The sequence below is a fragment of the Acipenser ruthenus genome, chromosome 12 (genome assembly GCF_902713425.1).
Source record: "Acipenser ruthenus chromosome 12, fAciRut3.2 maternal haplotype, whole genome shotgun sequence".
Classification (NCBI taxonomy): domain Eukaryota; kingdom Metazoa; phylum Chordata; class Actinopteri; order Acipenseriformes; family Acipenseridae; genus Acipenser; species Acipenser ruthenus.
In genome coordinates this window covers 34,289,507-34,314,631 of record NC_081200.1, presented here as the reverse complement: position 1 = coordinate 34,314,631, position 25,125 = coordinate 34,289,507, and the positions used below count along the sequence as shown (strand labels likewise).

At 36.2% G+C, this 25,125-nt stretch overlaps 2 protein-coding genes across 2 annotated transcripts in view; both read right to left on the bottom strand.

Moving 5' to 3' along the window:
* LOC117417473 (beta-1,4-galactosyltransferase 2-like) overlaps positions 1-2,357 on the bottom strand; it is a 107,597-nt gene extending 105,240 nt beyond the window's left edge. The window contains exon 1 of the mRNA XM_034029640.3: positions 1,945-2,357. The gene's annotated coding sequence lies outside the window, so the exon portion shown is untranslated. The remainder of the gene's footprint in view (positions 1-1,944) is intronic.
* A 5,770-nt stretch (positions 2,358-8,127) lies between these two features.
* LOC117417258 (V-type proton ATPase 21 kDa proteolipid subunit c''-like) lies at positions 8,128-24,716 on the bottom strand. Its single transcript, XM_034029249.3, has 8 exons — positions 24,458-24,716; positions 21,934-21,982; positions 18,219-18,302; positions 14,170-14,247; positions 13,667-13,736; positions 13,340-13,391; positions 9,402-9,592; positions 8,128-9,141 (listed from the first exon to the last, which is right to left on the bottom strand). The coding sequence occupies exons 1-8, from the start codon at positions 24,522-24,524 to the stop codon at positions 9,115-9,117; spliced, it is 618 nt and encodes a 205-aa protein (XP_033885140.1). The 5' UTR covers positions 24,525-24,716; the 3' UTR covers positions 8,128-9,114.
* Between the last annotated feature and the right edge of the window lie 409 nt (positions 24,717-25,125).

Below are 25,125 nucleotides of genomic sequence, written 5' to 3'. Positions count from 1 at the left end.
TAAAGTGGATGGTTTAACTTGTAGCTATTTAAGCGATAGAGCCCGTCGATGCAGGCTCTACCATGTGGTAGATGACTGCGACTGGAGTTATGCGTCCCGACCCATAGGCGAGGGTGCTAAACAAACATCGAATGTCAAAAACATTTAATGAGAATTGCCTTATATGGTCACCAAAGGTACAAAATGCTATTTTTTTCCTATTTTAGAGTCAGGAGGTTGAATAGTATGGTTTGGGGGAGATAGCTGGTCAGAGTGGTGCATGGAGAAGGTTCTGCTAAAGCGTAGTGTATATTTCAATGATGTTTGTCACTGTAAGGGCATAATTAGGTTTTCCAAGATGAGCTGGGCATATCTAATCGACATCATTGTAAAATCTAATGCCTATTTTGAGGTTTTGTTATTTCTTCATCCTTTTAAAACTATTAAGAATACTCCTATTGTTTGACATTATTTAGCATTCCAAAAATGTGATCAGACAATAATAATAATAATAATAATAATAATAATAATAACAATGGATGATGATGATGATGCATATTATTATTATTAGTAGTAGTAGTAATCCTATTTAGTGCCTGTGTGGGGTCCTTCATCAGCTGTTATATGACATTGGGTGATAAAATTCTACTTAGAACCCCCTAAACAAAAGGGGGTGCTAACAAAGCTAACACAACTAATAACAAAAAGACCAGTAAATATGAGGTGCTATATGAAAAAAAAAGCAAGTTAATATTTTAACTAGACTTTTTTTTCCAGATTTAACTTAAATCTAGTATTTTCCCCAGATTTATAAATGTTGTGAAATTATATATATAATTCAATCAAATCGCGTGAAAGCACAAAGCGGGCGGAGTTCATTTGCATACAAACTCCAAGATTTAGCTGGTCAGTTAAATATTTAGCTAAATGTTAAATCTTGTTAAGATATTTAAGATTTAGCTAAATGTTAAATCTAGTTAAGAGATTAAATATTTTGTAAAATATTTAGCTAAATGTTAAATCTTGTAATTAGATTTATTACTTATGTCTGAATGTACACATTTTAAAAAATATTTATTTATTTTCACAGCATTTATAAATCTGGGGAAAAAATACAAGATTTAAGTTAAATCTGGAAAAAAAAAAGACTAAAATTAAATGTTCAAAGAAAGAGAACTAAAATAAATGTAGTAGTCGTCGTAGTAGTATTAATACTGTGCTATTGTGTAGTCAACTCTAAACATGCCTTATCTGGAGATGCCAAGGCATTAAGAAACCTCCTGTAATAAAATATCTTCAATCCAATAACATTGCGGTGGCTTCCGCTGGCAGCAAAGTGCATACCACACAAGACTGCGTTTTATTTAAAAACAAACAAACAAACCAGCCTTAGTCAATTCGAACAATAAAGAAAAATTGTTATATTGATCAATTCCACTGACCTTTGTGTCAAAGTCGTATACAGTCAACATGAACAAGACTTAATTTTTAAAATACATAATTCAACACAAATGTAGCATGTACTAGATCTGTGTCAGTAAACATCACGGCATCGCTTCTGGGGCAAACTACTACTAACATCAGTATCACAGAGCATATACTCTATCTGTAAATGACCCCGTTTGAAACTATTATATTGGTAAAAACATAATCAAGTGGTTATACGCATGCATTTACTGGTATTACTACGACTACTAATAATAAATAAACTTTGCCATTTATATTATGCATCAGTATAGAAAATAACAGAACACATTATATAAATATAAATCAGATGCAAATTATAATAGAGATGTATGCTGTTTTTTTTTTTTTTTTTTAAAGAGCGAGAAATGTAATCATTTTAAGAATATGGCAAGCAAAAAAAAAAAGATATAGCTACGGCTTATTTATTAATATTATTGCTGCAATTTTGATAGTAAAACATAAAAGCCATAAGTTTGTCATAAAATTAATTTTTCTTACCTTAAAATAGCAGCTGCAAACCGAAGACATTCTATCAATTATGCCCACCTTTCTCAGTTAAAAAACTGTCAATAACAAATATACCAGTTCCGTACGGAGCCTTCACAACATCAAAGCAACCCAGCAGAACAAGGCACATAGAAAATTCAGGCATCAAACACCCAAATTTGCGTGTATTTGTTTACTTCTATTATTTACATTAATCAGTCATCTTTTTTTCCCTGTGTTGCAATGCGCGTCAATGACAGCCTGACTATAGTCCAAAGCTGTAGCTATTTCCCCCATTCTGTTCCATCACCTTTACGGTACATTCCAGTTATCTAATTGCAGATCAGTCTTATGATGTGTCGCCTCCCCTCGCACCCCCCTCAGCCTGTTAGAATAATTTTCTATAGAAAGGGAGATAATGAGAGTTAGGTACGGCGAGCCAAATGGAACAAACAGCCCCATTAATATATTCCACCACAAGAGGGAGCAAATAGTTTTGCTGTTGTTTTCATCTACAAACAGTTTTCGTTCAAACTATAATAACCTGTAATGTAATTCCGTTGTATTAGGATGACACAAGCCTTATCATAGTATTATGCTGTAAAAGTAATCAAATTAGTTTTTTTTTTTTCAGTGATTACATTTTTTGTCTACCTTCTTGACATTAAGCAATGCATCTGCTGGACGCCTTACTGTTGGAAATCTTTTGGTGGAGAGAAATGTAATAAGATTTAGAAAAAAAATAAATAAAAAAAATTTAACCACCCCACATCTTTACTTAATTGAACTGGACAAACACCTATTGTATTTCAGTCAAGCTATCCATCCTATATTATTTCTAATATCCATCATTTTAGAGGCTGTCATAAGATATACAGTACAAAAAAAAAGAGTTAATTATCATATGCAAATTATTTTTCTTGAAAGTGGTCCATCTAGGCATTTGATAGAGCTGCCTCTGGCTCCTCGGCACTGCTCGCTATATTGTTTATTTATTTATTTTTTTTGCACAGGTTTGACTACTTGACAGCTTGCTTGTATGATCTGATTCACAGAGCCATACAAAGAACATTGGCCTCGTAGCCACGCTGTCTTATAACATTTGTTTTCTTCATGAAATGGTCCAAACCAATAATGTGTAAATGTGATTTATTATTGACTTTCACTTGGAGTCACTTTTAGAGTAAAGCCTGTCCATAACAGGGGGATTGGAAAGCAATCAGCCAAAATACAGTACCAGTAGAGTAAGAAACTACAGGATAAGTATAGCATTAATCATCACATCACATCAACAAACATTTGGATGAGCATGGAGTGTTCTAGAAGAGTTGGAAAAAACATCTATAATGTTAAAATGTCATTAATAAACTGTGCTGCAAAAAGAATGACTTCTTCCTAAATGGTACCGCAACTGCTTCAGTATTGTGCCTATTGCATACTTTCCTAAAAAAATAACTGCAACAAAACAAGTAGAATTTAGTGCACACAATCAAGCTCTTATTTAAAAAAAAAACAAAAAAAAACATGAGTCAGTCCTCTCTCTCTCTAAAAATAGATAGCATGTTCTACAAAAATAGATTGTCATCCAGTGTATTCTAAAGTTTATGATTTTAAACTGTTTTTGTTCAATGGTTCAAAGTCCACAAAGGTGTACAATAGTGGGGTGGAGTAGATTCATTCTCATCCTGTATAGTGTTGCCATCTGGACGGATTTTGTACTGCCTTGCCAGTTGCAGGTGAAAAGATTTAATGTGACTTATTTTTTTCTCCCCCCCTCCTTGGTACAGTTAAGCACAGTGATCTTACCAGGCTGCATGTAGTTATGTATTGTTTCTGCTCATCTAAAGCTAAACGTATACCTACCCAATTTAACCTATAACATTTATTAAAAAAAACAAAAAAAAACAGTTTAGGAGCAATGTCATACATCAGACGAGTATTGCGATGGTTACAAACTAGGTTTTTGTTTTGGAATAAACTTCAATTAAAAAAAAGTACTACATTATATGTAATTGGAAATTATAATTATTAATTACAAATAAGTGGCGTAGGGATATTTTTCAACTTTTACAGTCCACACAGTAATTCTGTACATACTGTAAAATACATTATTTTAAGTGGTCTGATACTTAAGTCTCAGGGAGCACCATTATCACTTAAGAGCAGAAAATGCTATGCTCCCAGGGTCTGAGAATTTAATTTACTCCTGTGATTTTATAGAATTTTTATATTTTAGAGTAGAATTTCCACAATCTTTACCTTTAACTTAATAGAAGTAAACACAAAAGCTTACCCAAACATACTATATTTTTCAACCCTACATCTCCTCTCTGTGCAAAGGGTTATTGCTACATAATAATGTACACAAACATTAAAAATGATATATATATATATATATATATATATATATATATATATATATATATATATATATATATATATATATATATATATACACACACACACACACACACACACACACACACACACATATATATATATATATATATATATATATATATATATATATATATATACATATATATATATATATAACCATGTGGGCTCATCCCCCAGGCATACTAGTGGCACCACACCTTCATATGAAATCACTCAAAACATGTTCAATGTTATCAGTGCTATTAACCACAGTGCATTATGCACGTTAGATTATTAGTATACAGTCACATAACTTTACACAACTACTTGAACAAAAACACACATGTACATGTATATTTTAAATACTGTATTTGCCCAAGGAATTTGAAAGATTAAATATGAATGATGAGGTCAAGAGTACAACCCACTTGTACACATAACACAGGTTAACCAGGTCACCATTTCAAACAGTCACTAAAACAAGGAACAGAATCAATTCCCCCCCTCCCCCAAGAGAATCTACAAACAGATACATGAATGACATTTGAGGGATGTTTTATGAAAAAAATACATTTCACATATTTACTAGTGTGCAGGTCCTAAAATGGACAATTCTCAGAACATTTATACTTATGCTGGCCTTGATCTCTCAATCTTTCTTAAATGTACAGATTAGGATCCCTTTCTAAAATAGTCTTCAAGGTCATAAACTGAAAGTTTTAATTCTAGAATTAATAAATACTGAAATAGAAGGGGTACAAAACAAACAACTTGAAAATGTTTCAATATAACAAACCATTCCATGATACATCTTTCAGTTTGTATTTCTTTCTTGTTGCAGGTTTACGGTTGCGGTTTATGACAAGATGATACATTATTGCTTTATCTTATCTCTGCAGGTATTTAAGGACTATTGACAAAAATGTATTTTGGACTTCTTGCATACATGTTCCAATTACTGTAGGTCAAACTCTGCCACAACCACCGATTAATCTGGCTACAAAACACTCTGATTTCGATTCTAGATTACATTTATAAAACGGTATCCTCAACTTTCTAGACTTGAACTTTTAATAATTGATAGTGACTGTAGAACTTCAATATGTCCTTTCCTAATGCCAGTAAATTTTGGTTCAGACATCATGGCTCTGAGAAAATCCTCCAATGGACTAACTTTGTAAATATCAGAATACAGTACAAGAACTTCCGTGTTATGAAATGCAATTTGTGTAAAGAACAGACCATACACATTTTCTGCGAGGCCAGTTTTTTACACTTTTACCTAGGTGAACTTGTGGAAGTTTGCTTCTGCAAGTTTTCCAAAAAGCAAACAAAAAAAAAATCTGCAAATTTTGCAAACCACACATGTATTATTTAAAATAAAAACACACACACAAGCATTGTGTGTGCATACGTGTGTGTGGGTCAAAACTTTAGCAATTTTAACAGCAGCTAGTGATGTGTCATTAAAGACTTGCGTGTTCAGAAACCTGCATCTAGATACTGTTTTTTTTTTCCAGCTAGATGGAAAATTGGAATTCGGGCAAGCATGCTTAAGGATAGGACGGTCAAATACAGAACAGAATTATTCAATAACATTCAGTGGACAAACCTTGGTTATAAATGTTATTTTCTTGCTCGTTCATTTAGAATGGTAAGAGCAGCATGCTGAATTAATCAGCTTTTATTTAATTAATTCCTAATGCTGCTAATTTTACACTACTTGTGCTCTTCATTTGAACATACAGCTGGTTATTTACATGTGCATCTTAAATAGGAAATGTTTATGCACACCAACCAGTCCCTGAAGATAGGAAAAGTTTAAAAGGTGGGCCAGAGTATCAACAGCTACACTGCTCATTTAGCATGGTGTGGAAGACCATACAGTTCAAACAGGTTTGTGATTGCACGCTGGTTTGTGCCCCAGGCAACCCAAGATTACTAACATGCAGTTTCACAGTCTATTCACACTACACCATTAAAAGATTTGCCAAATGTCACCAAATTCAGCACTGTGATTAACAATTCTTTGGCAGGCCAACATTGTATGTGTGTTCTGTAACTTTTCTTAAGTAAGGCAGTTTATTTTCACAATGAGAATAAGAAAACATTTATGTTCTGGTCATTTGATCTCCCCAACTGCAAGCCCCCCCACCCCCAATTACTTTATAGTGGGTAACAAAAAATAAATAAAGAACATGCAACGTACCTACCTACGGACCATAACACTGGAAACATGTTAAAACTCACAGTTCTGCCTGAAAGCAGCAATTTCTACTTCAAAGCAGGCATATGTTTCAAAAATGCAAAGGATTCACTTAGATGGGGGTTCAGCCTAAACAGATTTAAGCATCCATTTAAACAGTATAAGAGGACAATCACTGCTACCAATAAAGACCCTCATTACTTTAATTCAAGAATGCCCTTCCCTTACAGCCTGTGCACTTGTAGGGTTATACAGTACAGAACCAAATCATGGTTAAATGCACTGCCAACAGCAAATAACTTAAATTTTCACCACCACCATTTAGAAAAGCAAGCCCTGGTCAGAAACAATGGAATTAAAAGGATTCAAAGCAAAAAGTAAAACTAGGTTTGAAAACACAGGATACAAAATTCAAATTAAATTTACACTACATTACTTATTATCATTTTTAACTGGAGTGTCTATCTTAACATACACATCTATGTATTAAAAAATAAATAAATAAGGGGCTCCCAAGTGGCGCATCCGGTAAAGGCACTCCGCTTGGAGTGCAGAATGTGCCCTAGTCCAGGCTATTCCATTGCTGACCATGGATGGGAGTTCCCAGGGGGTGGCGCACAATTGGCCGAGCTTGGGGGAGAGAAGGTTTAGGTTGGTCAGGCTGTCCTCGGCTCACCGTGCACCAGCAACCCCTTTAGTCTGGCCGGGCGCCTGCAGGCTTGCCTGTAAGCTGCCTGGGGCTGTGTTGTTCTCTGACACTGGAGCTTCGAGGTGGCTGCATGGTGAGAGTGCAGTGTGAAAAGTGGTCGCACACACTTCGGCGGACAGCGGTTGTTCGTCTTCGCCGCTCCACAGTCAGCGCAAGGGTGGTAGCGGTGAGACGAGCTTAAATAATAATTGTATGCTCTAAATTGGGAGAAAATAATAATTAAAAAAAAAAGAAGAAATAAAACCTTATCGTACTATGTCACACTCAATTTAGTCGTCGCCAATGGATTTTTTAACCCATTTTTCTCCCCAATTTGGAATCGGCAATTGTATGTATTGATCTCGGTCCACTGCTGCAACCTCCGCGCCAACTTCGCGAAATGGCGGCAGACACATGCATCCTCCTAAACGTGCCCTGCCAAGCCGTCTTTTTTGGTATTGCAGGTCCACAGCGAAGCCATCAGACATATAGTGCCGGAGGAGAACATAGATCTGAATGGCGTCGCAGTAGACCCGCAGGTGCCCTGCCGGCCACAGGAGTCAGTGGTGTGCAGTGAATCGAGGATTACCCAGCCGACCTGAGCCCTCCCTACCCGGGCTGCACTCTGCAAATTGTGCACCCAACTCCCGGTCATGGTCAGCAAATGACATAACCTGGATATGAACCTGCGATCTCCAGGCTATAGGGCGCATCCTGCACTCCACACGGGGCACCTTTACTGGATGCGCCAGTCGGGTGCCTTTGTTCAAGATACATTTCTGTTATACAGATAGCTTTTTTTCTTTATCACAATAATTAAACTGTTCATATAAAGGCTGAAAAATATATTCAAAATACAACACACAACTCGTATCCATTCATCTTTAGCCACACTTACACTATAAGGATCAAAGCATGCCACTTCACAGTTTGCACAAGCTTTTAATTATTTCTTGATCTGACACAAAGCACATAGTATTTAAAACACAAATGGTGGTTAAGATCAACTGTACATATGCCATTTTTTTCATTAAAATACACAGAATGAGTATGGAGTCCACCATTATGCCTTAATCCCTTGTGACTAGACTGAGCACAAGAACATATTGTTTGCTTATTGAATCTCAACCAGTGAGGATTGTCTGGATTTTGAAATTAATTAAAACCCCAGACTTTTTCCTCCTCTGAATTTGAAATCTAGTTTATACTGCTAACACCCTTTAGACTGCAGTAACATGAGATGTCTGTGTGGTCACTGTTAGAAATTAACTGTCAACCAACGGAATCCATTAAGTCATATAGTCATCTGTACCTGTGAGCAGACATGAGTCTACCTGTCAGGTAGACTTGACATCTTTAACACATTTAGAAGCTATCCATATTTTAGAGACCTCTAAAGCATTCCATCCAGTTGTTACTCTTGTGGAGTTATAAAGGCAGAGAGATTTGTACAGGTAGAGGAGCTTTTTAAATAAATGTTAACTTTACAATGATAAAAAAGTCTATAGAACAGCATGACATTAATTTTGCCCCATTTAACAACAAAACCATACAATTTACAAAAATATGCATTAGTTAGTTGATCTTAAACCATTAAGAATTTCTTTTCTGGCCTGTCACCACCACCTAATTTTCAGATTTAAGGGGAATAATCTTAAAGACAAGCTCACTACTTCTTTTAAACTAAAGTTACATTTATTTAAGGACAACTGGGTGCAAATATTTTACGTCACCATCAATGGTTTTAAGTCACAAAAGTCACTCTTCAGAGAATGATGGGTTAAATGTCAAACATGTCAGGAAAAAAAACAACATTTAAATAAATTACTATATACAATTCATCTGTGTCTCGTCCTCAGAATTGTCTTCTTCTGGAAGTCTTGTGAATTGTATGGCCTTGTCACATCTTTTAGTCACCCATCTTTACCTTTGATGTCTGGTAGGAAGACAAAAAATGTTAGAACAATTACAGCACAATATATTATTTTCTTGCTATATTTTAATAAAAGGGTAAAAAGTAATACATAACTCACTCCTTTAAACAAAAAAAAGGGAACAAACTTCATAAATACCTGTCATGAAATGTAGTTTGTTTTTAATTTACTAAATAATATCGGTTTAGATGAGAGCCTATTTTATATGCTTCTATAAGAACAAGACAATAATACATACAAAATAAGTCACTGTTGGTATTACCTGTAAGATAGCAACAATGACTCCGAACAATCCAATGGCGCTTCCAAAGATTTCCACAATAAGGATCTTTACAAAAAGGCTGCCGTTCTGTGCATCAGCAAGCGCAGCTCCACTTCCAACAATGCCAACACAGATACCACAGAACAGGTTGGAGAAGCCCACGGTTAGACCAGCACCAAACATGGAATAACCTGCAATTAAAAACAAAGCATTCAATCAGAACAGCTTTTAAAATGTATTTTTAAAATGAACACCTGCAAGGCAAAAAAACAAAAACAAAACAAAACAAAACAAAACAAAAAAAAACTAAATCGTTTAGATTTCAAGGTTACAATTATTCTGTCCTACTTCACTGCACTACAGTATTTAACGTCAAAAGAAGTGCTTGAGTGCCCCCTGGTGTACACATAGGTATTGCTAATTGAATTAACACAAACGATCTGTCAACCTACACTTAAAGATGAAGGGAAACACTTATTATCACTTTGTGATTGTATTGTTAACTCTTTGCAGTCCATTTATTAAGTGCGTGTCAGGCGCATCAGGTCCAATTTATTTTCACAGGCGCAGTTCATTTTAGATGCGCTGTTTAAAAGTATTTTTTCCCCCACAGTCAAACGGGTTTAAAAGGCCCTGCATATCAACAAAGCACTCACTAGGCATCTCCAGCCCCGCCCCACCCTTTGTTCACTATAGCTTTCACATATGCTAATAAATAAATAAATAAATAATAATAATAATAATAATAATAATAATAGTCCATACCAATTGATCATCTCCTGATCACTCGTTTTATCACCAAACTCAATAATGCGATCCAAGTCATTATTTTATTACTATAACATCTCAAAAAAGCTCTGCAAATGTCCGTGTTATTCACTGTGCACTGATTCAGTAACAGGCAGCTTGTTTCCTCATGGCCACCCCTATGTGATGCCAGGGGCAAGTATGACTATTCATGAGATACGCCCTTTTTTTTTTTTTTTCGGCTTGTCTCGGATTCTGTCGCTCCCACTCGGCCATTGAATGGTTTTCTCGGCTTTTTCCGGCGAAAAAATGACTAGAAACCCGTTTTTTGCATTTTTTTGATGATGTCGGACAGGACAGGAATAATTGCAATGTCGGACCAGGTCCAACATAGGACCGCAAAGGGTTAAACAAGGTACAAAAGCAATGTGATCTCGGGTTTCTTTTTGTTGTTTTCGACCGGTATTTGTCAAACTAGCTGTTTAAACTCCTCGATTTATCAACCTGTAATTTGCCATGTCTGAAATTCACTTCCGGTGATGCCACTGGTTGGAAGAGTCAGTCCAGTGTAATGTAACTTGCATAGCCCCTGGCTGTACAAATCATTTTTTATAAAAATTTGGGTATACATTGTCATCGTCTCCCAAAACAAAAAGATCGGTTAAAAAGTGGCTGCAAGTACTGAAAAGAAAAATGTTCTTGATTTAAAATATTCACGAGTTTGCAGTATTCACTTTGTTGATGACAGCGATATAAAAGGACATTTCACTGCTGATGTCACATACAAATAAATATGTGAAGACAGGCAATTTAAAAGATACGGCCTTGCCGTCTATTTAATTTTATGTCGTATGATCACAAAAGCTGTGACTGTCGGACACCAACAACAAGTGAAGAAAAACACAATCAGAGATTGTTTAGAAGATGACGACAATTGACATTCTGTTTATGCATATAATAATATATCTATGGGTACTTTTGGAATTTTACTGACATCCTACTGTACAGTATTTTCTCAACACTGGTAAACTCATACATACGCACTAGGGGTGAGACGATACACCAAGGTCACGATACGATACGTATCACGATACACAAGCCACGATGCCAGGCGTATCACGATACACAAGCAACGATACAATATGTATCGCGATACTAATGAAAAACTCATCTCTACTTGACGGACTTGAAAATAATTACAATTTCAATTCTATAGACACAGATTCAGTTCAAAATAAATTATACTTATTTCCCACAAAGTAGTAAACCACTAGTTTGAATTTAAAGATAAAGCAGTATGTCAACTAGAGTTCCTGAGATATCCATTTTAGTTGAATTAACCAAATCTCCTTACCACATTTCTGAGAAAGGAAAAAAAATACAAAGCAATGTGTTTGATAACTATTAAAAGTAAAAGCTTTGTTCATGTGTTTCTTTAGAAAAATCTAAATATGAAGTTTTTCAGCATTAAGTTGTGATCAATAACAATTTCAATATTTTTTTAAAAGTACATCAGCGTTTTTGCTTGCATCATACTTAACTTTAACTCAATAGATTATTATAAGACTTAATAATAAACCATACATTTTATCACAAAGTATTTGTATTTTTGAAGTTAAGGTTCTGTATAATATTTTATTTTGTATACTATACAACACTGTGTTTTTTTTAACTGTGGTTAGAAATCATTTTAATCATTGGATTAAAATTAATGATAAATTAGTATTAAATAAGTAATTTTCATCAGGATTAACACATTTCTTTAAAGAAAGTAACATATTCAACCAAATCAAAGTTTAAGGCTTATTCAACCAAATAAAAACATTATTAGGGCGCACTAAAAGGTGAGCAAATATAAAATAAAACTCCTAAGAAATGCAATATATGTTTTGTCATCTATAATAAATACCTTTATAGGAAGCAGAATATGTTCTTTCTGCAAAAAAATGTCAATTCTTATAGCCTATCCTGCCTCACAAATGACAGACTTGCCTCATTTACACCGGATTATGATTAGGACGCATTAAAAGGAGAGCAATACATTAAAACTGGTAAAATGAAAAAGAAACACATAGCTATCTATTTATATGACATAAAATGCTGTCTCCACATCCGCTACACTCCCATTGGCCACAATCACCGCTGTCTCAACTACCATTGGCCAGGCAGCGTTTCTGCAGCCTGTTATGAAAAAGTGTAAGTATTCCCTGCTTGCTAGCAATGGAATACAGAAAAAACATTGTTATTTGGGCCTATTATTATTATTATTATTATTATTATTATTATTATTATTAATAATGTTTTTATCTAACTTTTGTTTTTTTCTCTAAATTTCGTTTAACTTTTTATTATTGTTAAGTCATTTATTTCATGTTTTTTGTCCGTTGTAAGCTACTCATTTCAAGCTTGTATCACGATACATGAAGGTGTATCGTATTGTCAAGTATCGCGATGCATTGCTACACGATGAATCGTCTCACCCCTAATACGCACCAATCACAAAGAACACGTAAACACTTTAATGCCCAAAACACAGACGTTTATAAAAAGTGTTATACATTCAGAGTATATCATCTCTCAGCACTGTACAAAATGTCAATATCAAATTTAAAAGTACCAAAAGATATTCATTACAAATGTATATAATACAGCACCATATGGGAACACAGGAAGTACAGCATCTACTGTTCAATATGGAACGAATTCTGACAAATACCATGTTACACAGTATCCCGTTCATGGAGGGTTTACACTTTTCATTTTAATAGGGATTTGGTTGGGACAAAAAAAAAGAAAAACAACTCTGGCAATGCATCTGTTGTAAACACAATCAATTTTATATAGCACCTTTCATAGTGGACCACCATCACAAAGGCGCTTTACATGGTGTTCTATAATACTTTTTAAACACTCAGGAATTTGGTACACTCACATTTCTGGCAAAATGCCAATATAGCTGGAAGAAAAAATAAACAGCAATTCAAAGTTTGCTACAAATCAATATGCCTGTTCTTAAGTATGTCTATCTCAACCTTACCCTTTTTATTGGATTGTCTGTCTTCCACTGAACCTTGGAACTTACGTATATATAACCATAAGTTGTTGTTGTTGAAATGTTTCAATTATTAACTTTTCAATAAAATCGCTGCAAACTAAAACAATAGCATTGAGATTCAAAATTTTTTTTGTACCTGCTTGGTAGTTCCTTGCTCCAATCGTCTCAGGGGTGGTGCCACTGAAATTCTAGAAAGAAAAAAAATAATAAGCTAAAAGCAAGACTATCACTACCACTGCCGGAAAAAAAAGAAGAAAACCTAAACTGGATCATGGTGCTCTTCTAGGGGCAGATGTGTTCATGTTGTAAACTCTTGAGTTTTAGGAATAGCATCAAAATATCAACACAATAAAGACCTATGTAGTCATTCATAATGCAATTACCGATTGCACTCCAACAACCAGGAGGGTCTATTACTGGAAGCGGCAGGATATATATACATGGTTGCATTCATGGTACGTACCTCAGCCATGTTACTAATGACAATTGCCATAATAATCCCATAGATGGCGACAGCTTCACAGAAAATGATGCTACAAAGAAAGTAAGGATGTGAGTTAGAGACTATCAAACTCAATACAGCCATTTAAAAAAAAAAAAAATTGTCTGATTCATTTTCATTTGTGAAATGTGTTTCCAATGAGGTTTCCTCTGTCATTTTTATAGCCCATTTATTTATTTTGGACAACTACTGCTTGCCAAACATCTGTGTATAGCCTGTTCTTTTAACTACTGAGAATAGTAAGAATAAGGATAATCCACAAGACTTATAAATATGTCATGCAGATCTGTTCTAGAAATTAAATCAGCAGTAGTCTGCAGGAATAATTACATTGCAAGTCAAGAATAATAATTTTAAGATTATTTTTCTACCAATTAAGCAGAATAGAGATGTTGTATATCTAAATTAAGACAGGTCAGCTAGGATAATAATAATAATAATAATAATTCTCAACAGCATGTTACCTGACAAGGTTTTTCGTTTTAATCCTGGGTGCTTTCACACCACCACCAAGGATGCTGGAGCCTGTGATGTAAATACCCCTGTACAAAAAGAAAAATAAAACAATTACCTCAACCTCAATCACATTTATTTATAGGATAATACAGATTCAATTTTAATTTGCATGAAAATGACCACTGTATTGTTTTGTCTTAATCACCTCCTCCAAAACACGACAATTCCAAGCACATTGCAACGTCATGAACACAGCAAATGGAACAATAATTCCAGATACAATTTCTAGGACAGAATACAGTATGAATATAACTTCAGAGACTTCCACTGTACAACCGAGCAACGCCAGGGCCGTACCAAGCCCTCACGGTGCAGTTAAGGAGAGCCTGGGTTGTTTTTCCACTGCAAGGCGAGCCGTGGTACAGACGTCACACGCAACAAGATGAGAAATGTGGTAGCATTGTGTGTTTTTGAGTGTGTGAGTTAAGTGTACTGTACCCACGTTTTAAACTTTGAGCCACTTTGATCACACTATGTAACACAATTTTTGTTCCTGGGTAGTAAGTGTTATTTCCTAATTACTTATGCCTCAAAAGTATAGAAAATGGCTATTATTCCCCACAAACTTTGCTTTTGTGACCAGGACAGTGATATTTTGAAATTTACCTATTTCCAATGAGAAAACGGGCGAATTTGTGTCTTTTCGTTTACATAAAGTCAGAAAAAAACAACACATGAATCCAAATTAACATGTATTTATACTAAAGTAATACAAAAATGACTACAAAAGATTTAGAAGTGAGTAGTTTTTCGAGATTTACGATTATACTGTAAATCACTTTCATGAATCAGCCCCCAAATGTAGTCTCCCATCATGTTCTCGTTACACTGTCCTTGGTAGCGGCGTTCAAAGTCCAGTATATCCTGGTGGAAGCGCTCGCCTTGCTCCTCCGAGTACGCTCCCATGTCCTCCTTGAATTTATCAAGATGAGCATCAAGGATATGGACTTTGAGGGACATCCTACAGCCCATTGTGTCGTAGTTCTTCACCAGAGTCTAAACCAGCTCCACATAGTTTTCGGCCTTGTGATTGCCCAGGAAGCCCCGAACCACTGCAACAAAGCTGTTCCAAGCCGCTTTCTCCTTACTAGTGAGCTTCTTGGGGAATTCATTGCACTCCAGGATCTTCTTCATCTGTGGTCCGACGAAGACACTGGCTTTGACCTTTGCCTCAGACAGCTTAGGGAAAAAGTCTTGAAGGTACTTGAAGGCTGCCGACTCCTTATCTAGAGTTCTGACAAATTGTTTCATAAGGCCCAATTTGATGTGCAGTGGTGGCATCAGCACCTTCCGGGGGTCCACCAGTGGCTCCCACTTGACGTTGTTCCTCCCCACAGAGAACTCGGTCTGCTGTGGCCAGTCCCGTCTGTGGTAATGCGCCTTGGTGTCCCTGCTGTCCCAAAGGCAAAGATAGCCATCAGGAATGCCACCATTTTGAAGTTTCCTATGACCTCCCAGCCGTACTCATCATACTTTAAGGTGTCCAGCAAGGTCTTGATGCTGTTGTAATCCTCTTTGAGGTGCACCGAGTGAGCCAGGGGAAGAGACGGGTACTTGTTACCATTATGGAGCAGCATGGCTTTGAGGTTCCTGGATGAGCTGTCAATGAAGAGGCGCCACTCATTCTGGTTACAGGCGATTCCGATTGCCTCGAACAGACTGGTCACATTGCGGCAGAAGCAGAGCCCATCTTGACGGCTGAAGAAGCTGGAAAAAGGTTGGTGACGCTTCCTCTGATCTGCGACTTGCACACTTTCATCCAACAAGTTCCACTGCTTGAGCCTAGACGTCAAAAGCTCGGCATTGGACTTGGTGAGACCAAGATCTCTAATCAAGTCGTTGAGGTCTTTTTGGTTGGGGTAGTATGGGTTTCTCTCCTCAGCTCCACCTCTGAAATTGTCATCTGGAACTACAACGTCTTCCTCGCTCTCTGACTTGCTGCACTCTTCTAAAGACAGCTGCTCTCTCTCCGGAGGAGTGGGTACGGGGAGCTCATGGCAGTGTGGCACCAGGGCGATGGATGAAGGAAGGTCCGGATACATGATAGCAGGTGCATTCTTGCTAGTCCGACGTTTGGAAGGGTCCACCATGCAGAACTGGCAGTTGCTTGAGTGGTCAGTGGGTTCCCGCCAAATTCTTGGGATAGCGAACTTCATGGCTCTCTTTTCCCCGCTGTACCATCCTACAAAAATACATTTATTTCACCCATGACTAATGTGTAAGAGATTCTCGCAACATTTTTCATATATGATATATTTTTTCAATAACATTGAAAATTGTAAAACATTTTAAAATTAAAAACTTTTACAATTTTAAAAATTTTAACAAATTTTATAACATAAAATTCCGAGCAACAATTGTCCATCTTACCTTCCAGAGTTTTTTTGCAGTGCTCGCAGGTGAAATGAGGTGCCCAGGGTTTGTCTTGATCCCCGACAGGCATGCCGAAATATGCCTTGTAGGCCTCACACATCTTAGCAGATGCTTCCACGGAGTACTTTTTCGCTCTTGTCTTGATAAATTGGCCGCAGACATAGCAAAATGAGTCTGCCGGATGCTTGCAGCCTCTTGATGCCATCTCAGAAAAATGCAGATATGTATCCACTTAGGCAGCTGGAACTAAACTGAACTGGTGGGCTTAAGGCCCCTGTATTTATACTACTATTTATATTACTGGAAAGTTCTAGAAAGTTCTAGAAGTTACTCCAAGTTTACTCAGCACTGAATCTATCTGGAATGTTCTGGAAAATATGTACATTTCAAAATATCACTGTCCTGGTCACAAAAGCAAAGTTTGTGGGGAATAACAGCCATTTTCTATACTTTTGAGGCATAAGCAATTAGGAAATAACACTTACTACCCAGGAACCAAAAATAAATAAAAAATTTGTTACACGGTGTCACCATTTCTCCCTGGTCCCCACTCTAGACTCCTTCATGCCTCCCAGCACCCCCTTACAGGGGTCTGATCAGCATTTCCAAGCTGGTACTGTTTGTTACAACTGAGCCTAATAACAAAACGCTAAAATTGTAAAAGCTTTTCTTCGAATTCCTCACGAAACTTAAATAAAATTTAAAAACATATCTGTTCGAGTTAGCTTATTTATAAGCTGGATTGCTTCGCCGTTGGCTTCCTTTTTATTTTTGGTTTTATTGTGAAGCGCCCTGGGATGCTTCGCATGAAGAGCGCTGTGTAACAGTAAGTTGTGTCGTAAATGGCTGGCTGTATGTCATGGATGATTCGAGAATGGGCAGTGACGTTTTTGTTCGTCATTTCTTGGCAGTCAGTCACTTTGCTGTTTGTCAATTCGGGCAGTCACGTCTTTTGTTTTAATACACGCATCACTATGCTGTACTCAAATTTAAGACGCAGGCCATTTTTGAGAAGAAAAAATTGGTTTAAAAAATGTGTCTTAAATTTGAAGGAATACAAGTCTGTCTCTGAATGGGTTTAAGACACTAATCTAATATCTAAACAGTTTATATACATTTTCTATCCAGCATCTAACTAATTATGACAAGCTTTGCAATCAACAGGCAACTATTTAAAAGAGGTCATCTGATTCTGAGCTATCAACAATAAGGGGAACCTCCCTTTGAAAGGCATTTACAGTACAGTAAATTATGGTGCTAAAAATGAGAAGTCTCTAGGTTTTGTTTTGTTAGGCTGAAACAACTGTAATGAAAATTGATGTAATAAAATCGAATAGGAGGTTTACGGATTCCATTAATTTCTTCAAACAAATGTATACAGAGCTGTGTGGCTTTTGAACCCTACAGCTGATCTCCAAGAACAGAACATGTTCTGCCATTTGCGGCAGAATGGGAAAGAAAATCACACATTGTTCTCTATTAAAAGTGGCATGGAGGGTGATGGAAGAATTTGGTAGTAGAACAACCTCACAAGGCACAACTACTCAGCTGGTTTGAAGACTTAATTCTGCCCATCACTTATTAATACATCTATTAACAGAAAATAGAAAGAACATATACTTACCATGCAGCACCAACCACAGACAAAGAAATAGCCAAACTGATCCCCAGATTTGCCCACATGAATGGTGAGGTCTCTGTCAGGAACCTGAAAAGCAATGGAAAATGAAAACAGTGCAGTTATAGGTTTCCTTGTCAATTAGTGCATTTTTAAAAGGGGGAGTAATTTGTATGGTCTATCAGACTGTGAAATAATCCAGGACATAATGATTAGAGATGTGCCCATCTAGGAGACACACTTATTTAATTTCTCACATTATAAAAGGCATTATAGGTATAAAGTGTAGGTCGTTTTGTTAAGGGGCTATTTTGACTAACCCTGCAGAATAAACATATCTTTCTACCATGCAAACTTTGGAAACAATAACTGACACTATAGTCCACAATGGAAAATAAGACAAGAGGAAATGTGTCTAAACTATTTCCATGTGACAAAAACTCATCGATCACAAATTCTAACTCTACAGCAACATCTGTATGCTTCCTTTACCAAGAACTAAATGTACTTTAATAAAATATTCTATCAGATCATTCATGTCACCATGTAGTTCGACTACAACTATAAAAAAAAATATATATAAAAAAAAACTGAAAAGAAAATTACTGTTTTAATTGAGTTTTATTTTTATTTTTTATTAAATCACCTTTGTTAAGGTGCTTTCACCTCAGGTCAGGAGGATCACTCATATAGATATATGCCATGCAGACTTGGTCAGTCTAGTGTAAGTGTAAACGTGTAGAAGAGTCAGTCTAGAAGTAAGTGGTGCCATCTAGTGATCAGCCACTTTAGATCAATTGCCAATACATCTCCTACATTATATATGTCTATAGAAGAGCAGCTCTTGAACTCATACATGTACAGAGATACCAACTTATGAAAGTGGAAAATAGTAGCATCATAGCGGAAATATTATTACTTCAATTTGGCGCTGCGCTGTTTATTTTAACTTGATAAAAATGACTACGGCTCTTAAACAAGGGCGGCGATTATACGAGGACGGCCTTTATTAATAATACTATGCTTTACAAACGCTGCAATATTTTATTAAATGATTTAAAGCATTTTAGAAACAGCGCCATGAGAGGATCCGATCTGCAGCACTATACTCTTGTATGCTTTTGGGGCTTGAATACAGTACATTTACTGACAGTTAATGACAGCCTATTAGGTGGGAGTTGGGAGGTCAGGGGAGTATTGTACCAGCGAATCAGGAGTGTGTATTGGTTGCTATGGGGTGGGACAAGAAGAGGAGAGAGAACAGTAGTTGAGTGTGATGCAGTTGTTTTTCTTAACGAAAAATATTACCTCTGAATATCGGTTTGATTTCTGTTATCCTACTCTTACTTTTTTTTCTCACTGTAATTTACCTGCTTGTTTGTAATTTCTCTTTAAGAGAAACCAAATTAAATCTTCTCATGATAGTAAGCAAGTTTATTTATTTTTTTTTTTTTAATATAATTGTACAGGACTGAGTAAAATTCCAATTGAATAAAAAAACAAAACAGCTAAACCCCCTACAAGAAGATATCTTCAGCCCGCTTTCGGATAGCACTTAAGAGTGACCGGCAAAGCTCCTTCGAGTTTAAGTTTTCACCATCCAAGCTGACGACGAGGTAAACAGACAGCCCTTGTTTTATCCCCTGCTGTGTTGGCACTGAACTCTGCTGGGAAAAAAAAGGGACGTGAAGGACTGCTGTGCTATAAGTAGTTCATCTTGGGTTGTCTGTCGGGACTGAACTATAAAATAACATTTGCTTACTAAGGTGGGTGTACATTAGTTTGTTAGTCTCTTCGGGGGGTGTCACGTCCATTTCAGAGTTGCACGTTTCTTTATTTTTTGAGCAGGGGTAGAAAAAAAAACTCTTTACGTTTCTTTATTGGCGTCTATTAAAAAGCTGATATCTGAGTGAGGCGTTAATTCGGGGGCGCTGTTAATTCAAAGTAATATGGTAGTAGCATATAGTAGCAGAAATAATGTTTTATAAGGCCAGTGGCTGCTAGCCCCTAGAAATTAAAAGGTTCTGAGGCTCTGGCAAGCCAATGACCTCATGTTTTGCTGTTCAGTCTATGATTTTTGTAATTGGAAACACACAGTATTTAGAAATTAAAAAAAAACACAATAAAAATACTTCAACACTTAACCTCTGATTTTTTTTTTTTTAATTTGGAATTCTGTTTATTCTGGATTAATGAAGTAATGGAGATTGTTTAGGATTTCGTAAGTGCTATCAAACCTGGACTGAATGCTCAACCTCAAAACTTTATAAAAATAACAACACCTCAGAAAGACTTAACATTCAAAACACAAAATGCTGTGTAGTATCCAATAATTACTGAATTATGTAATGCGAGTTAAACCTCAAAACCCATTTGCACAAACATACAGTAATGGGGAGTATCAGACATTGCTTATTGCTGGTGTTTCTTTGCGAGTGATACAGTCATGACGTCCATCAGTCACTATTCACAGTAGACGCGAGATTGAGACACTCGACTTCTTTTAATGCCTCTCGATATTTCTGACAAGCCAACATCAATCTTTTAGATCGAGCAGAGTGACATTTTTTGTTTGATTTGTAATTCCTATTTTAATAACTGATAAGTAAGGCTGGGATTTTGTCACGGAAATTTGTTCAAAATCACGGCGGAAAGGGGAAATGGTGTGTGAAGCCATGTGGATGAAAATCCAAACTTTTTTTTTTTTTTTTTTTAAATACAATATACAGTACCTACATAAACATAAAATTGGTCGGTCTATGGATGTAGGAAAAAGGGAAAATGAAACTAAATATTTATTTATTTACTTATTATGTTTTTCACAACATCAGGTTCAAATTTTAATACTGTAAAATCGGTAAGCTTGACAGCATATAGAACTATAAACAAAAATGTAGGTTTTACATACATTTAAAAAATAACGTTTGAAGTTGAAAGACTGTCTCTGTGTGCATCTGTTGCTACTGCTGTGGTACAGTTTGCAGTTATTTTACATTTGGTTGGTTTGTTTGTATATTATTCTGATACAACACGTTGTACATTTGATGACTTTCTGGAGCGGCGGTCAACTCGAAGTACATTTTTGTATGCAGAAAACGATTACAGCAAGCGTTGGGAGTCTCGCTTCTGTGTTTTTCTGGAACTGGTAAACGTCGCATTTTATTTCACTGACAATTTTGTAGTAAACACGATATTCATGCTGTGCTACACAATTGTCTTCATACAGTAGAATGGCACTGCAACACAAACTTATCAAAATGTAAAATCACCATTCAGAATGACTGCAGATGCCTCCTGCGTCACGTTCATTATAGTTTTGCTATGTTAAGTCTATTTTGCCACTGAGATAACTTTAACAAAGGAATGTAAAAAGCAGCACACTGAAACAACCCCCAGCCGTGCACATCCAGCTAGGACCTGTGACTTCCTTGAGAAATAATGTATTAGTTATACTGAGGCAGTGTAAACTGTAAACACACAGGCTATGCCTTGAGTCCTCCAACACTGACCTGAAACAGAAGCCCACAGTGAAGTGTGGAACACAGGCCTCCCGAGAAAACATTGTGAACACTTTCTAATGTAGCACAGTACATACATCCCGCACTTTCCTGTGTGTACAGTAAATAAGTACAGTATGTAGCAAACCTATACATATGTAAACAAGTCACCTGAGACAATCCTCCAGTCTACAAGAAGGTTCATAGTGCACTCCAACACTTACCAGCCCACATCAAATCGAAATCCAAGATCAAATATTGTATAACATGTGCCTAAAAAAAACAAAAAAACCCCACATTATTTCACATTGGTTTTAAATTAGCATTACACTATTGCAGTACCAATATCACTCTATAGCATTGTCTTCAGCAAGCTGGTGTTTCCCAGTAGACAATGAGTTGCAGTTTGTCTTCAGTGTATCTGTGTGCACAAAAAACTCTAGAAATTAATAATTTAGTGATTTCTAAGACTTTTTAAATCAGATTTCAAATCTTATTTTAAAATGGTATTCCAATATTAAAACTGTGGGTTTATAGCCACCTAAAATGCCAAAATGACACCAGAAAGGACAAATCATGACACTGATAAGGGCTAGAACAACCTTCTTCTTGTGCAGTGTTTTCAGTTCTCTATTTTTGTCCATGTTTGCCTAACACTTCCTTCCTTTCCTACTTTGCAGTCTGTCTTCACTCCACTAAATCCATGAGGTGTATAGTAACAAGGGAAAATGAAAAACTGCACTTAGTTTGCCAAAGACTGGAATAAACTAAACTTATTGTTTACTGTAAGCACAATCTCTGGTCAGATGAGTTTCAGCCAGGTAGAATAAACCGCAACGAGAAGGTAATTCAACTAAATCATGGTGACTAAAATGACAAAAGTCAGAGATATGACATGTAGAAACAAATCAACACAATTGATTTATTCCAAACAAAAAATATACTATACTATAGAATCCCAAATATATATTTCAGTGCAAACCAATGCATTAATTACTTTTGTTGCTGGTTTCTTTAACTGCAAGCATGTTCACTTGTTTCACAGATTTAAAATAAAGTCAAAATAGTACCAGTTTAAGAAAGAAAATCGATCTAGCTTGCATTTTACTCCACATTTGGTGGAATGGTTTTGCTGATTGATAGTGAAATAAATTACTTCTGCGTTTAACAGTAAACACAAAGCACTGACAGATAATGTACAGTACAGTTTTTAGTATATGAAGACACGATTCTATTGACCATTTATATTTCTGTAGCTTTGAACAACTTGGGTTGCTGCAGTTTCTTATGAAGGAAATGTAAAATACTTTAGTAGGAACAATCTAACTGCTTTTGAAAGTAGCAATGAGGTTATAAAATACTGTATACAATGTCCAAATAAATGAACACAACATCTATATTTAGCATACTGCTACTTATATATACAGTCTTTATTGATCTAATAATTACAATTAAATGTTTCCCTTGCCACATTCTTAATGTACAGTATTGATGAATTGGGACTTTTTATGTTCTGTGATATTGTTTACCCCCCACTGCAAGAGTCAAACTAGAACACATACAAAACTGTAAGGCATAAAAACATGTTTAACTATTATTACTATAGATTTGATCTTTGGGTCATGTTAACATTATCTTTTAAGATACAATCAAGATGCAATTGCATACATTCAGACTTAGGTACAAAATATTTTTAAAACCTGCCTTAAAACCATGGGCTGCCAGGACCGCAAACATTTGACATCAGTAGTCTGCAAGGTGTTTAAATGGCTCTGGGGCAATATGTTGCAATAATTACTATTTTAAATTCATTAAAGTAAGTTGGGGGTGGAAATTTGCACCCTGTATATTCTTTAAAATAGCTTATAGTCATTAATCTTTTGAAACTGTAACTCAGGAATCATAATTATGAAGTGTGCAATTTTGTAAAGTGTGCTCTATTTGCACAACCATTTTTATATTGTAATAATATATTTAATATTGTTTTGCTTGCCCCCCTTGACTAAAACTGACATGCAACAGGGAGATGCAGCTTTTACACTGTATATTACAGTACAGACCAGGAATGTCATTTACATTGCAAATTATTCAGTCTAGTCAGGGACAGCACACACAAAAGTGTGTGCTACATACAACTGATGTTTAAAGACGACAGTACTTAATGAGCAGATGTCATCCAGCAATGGAATGACAATTATATTTTAAACACACTGTCATTTAACCAGGATATTACTGGTTACACAACTGGTCTTCAAAAGAGTGCAATTAAATATGTAATGCGCATCTCCTTTAACATTAAACGTGCCCATTGGCTCTACAAATAATCCACACTACCAAAACCACTCAGCCAACATTCACTTTAACCAATTGCACATGTTAAATAGTTTACAGCAAGTGGCGTCACATATTTTACAATTATAAGCCCATACTAGCGCTCCATACATCAATAAATTGACTCTTATAAATACTGGGGAATACAAACGTCACTTAATTAATGTAAACATGATAAGGACGCATCCAATAACAGATAAGTATGAGGTATAAATGCATCGATGTAGAAAAAAAGCGTCCGTCTGTCATCTTCATTCGGCTTTTTGAAGAAAAATGACTAAAGAAATGGCCTTGTATAAAGCCTAGAAGCAACAATATTTAGGTAAATAGTATGTGATTTGACATTGATAAAAAAAAAAACCCTTTCCACCATTATAAAAAATGTTGCAGTAACATAACTTTACATTCGACCCTTACCGACGATGAGAATGGTAGTCCAGAAAGCCAAAGTGACCCCGGTGTAGAGGATGGCGTGTCCGTTCATGTTTCTCTGTGTGACACACGGTTTTCACGCTAATGTTTTATTTGGCTATTTAATTTGTGTTTTTGTCGGAACACCTATTTCTATTGAAGGAGGAAGAGGTTCTCTCCCTCTCGGTTGAAGGAAGGGGGAAGAGCAGCTGGTCATGTGACGAACGTTCCATGGGGCACGTGACGTTTTCCTAACGTCACAGGACAGCAGATGGCAACACACTTAGGGTGCGTTCACGCCACGCAGACTTTCGCCATTCTACTGCAGAATCTGCGCAGACTTAGCAAAGTCTGCGTATCGTGAACGCAGCCTCTGGCACCTCTTTACGTTTTAAGAGGGGGAGGGAGTAACCCATGCACAGTTATTCATTGGTGAAGAGAAATGTAATGTTAAATAAGGTATTTTTGTATTCATGGGGTAGACTTCGGCAGTAGTAGTGTGCAGTGGTATTTATTTATATAATCCAAAAAAAGGTGTATAAATATTAAAGCAAAGTACTAAAGTTATTTTCTAAATGTTTCTAAAATGACTTTCCTGTATAGTCACGTTTAAAGCTGAAGGCGTGCTTTTTATTATCAGCGGGGTCTGGTTGTTTTTTTTTTATTACTTGCAC

Bases quoted from the DNA above. Each gene is read 5' to 3' on its own strand.
- LOC117417258 (XM_034029249.3), bottom strand. From the start codon at position 24,524: ATGAACGGACACGCCATCCTCTACACCGGGGTCACTTTGGCTTTCTGG. The intron at 13,737-14,169 runs GTAACATGCTGT...CTTTCTTTGTAG, and splicing joins AAAACGAAAAACCTTGTCAG to CATCATTTTCTGTGAAGCTG. The intron at 9,593-13,339 runs GTACAAAAAAAA...TTTTAATTGCAG, and splicing joins AGCAAGGAACTACCAAGCAG to GTTATTCCATGTTTGGTGCT.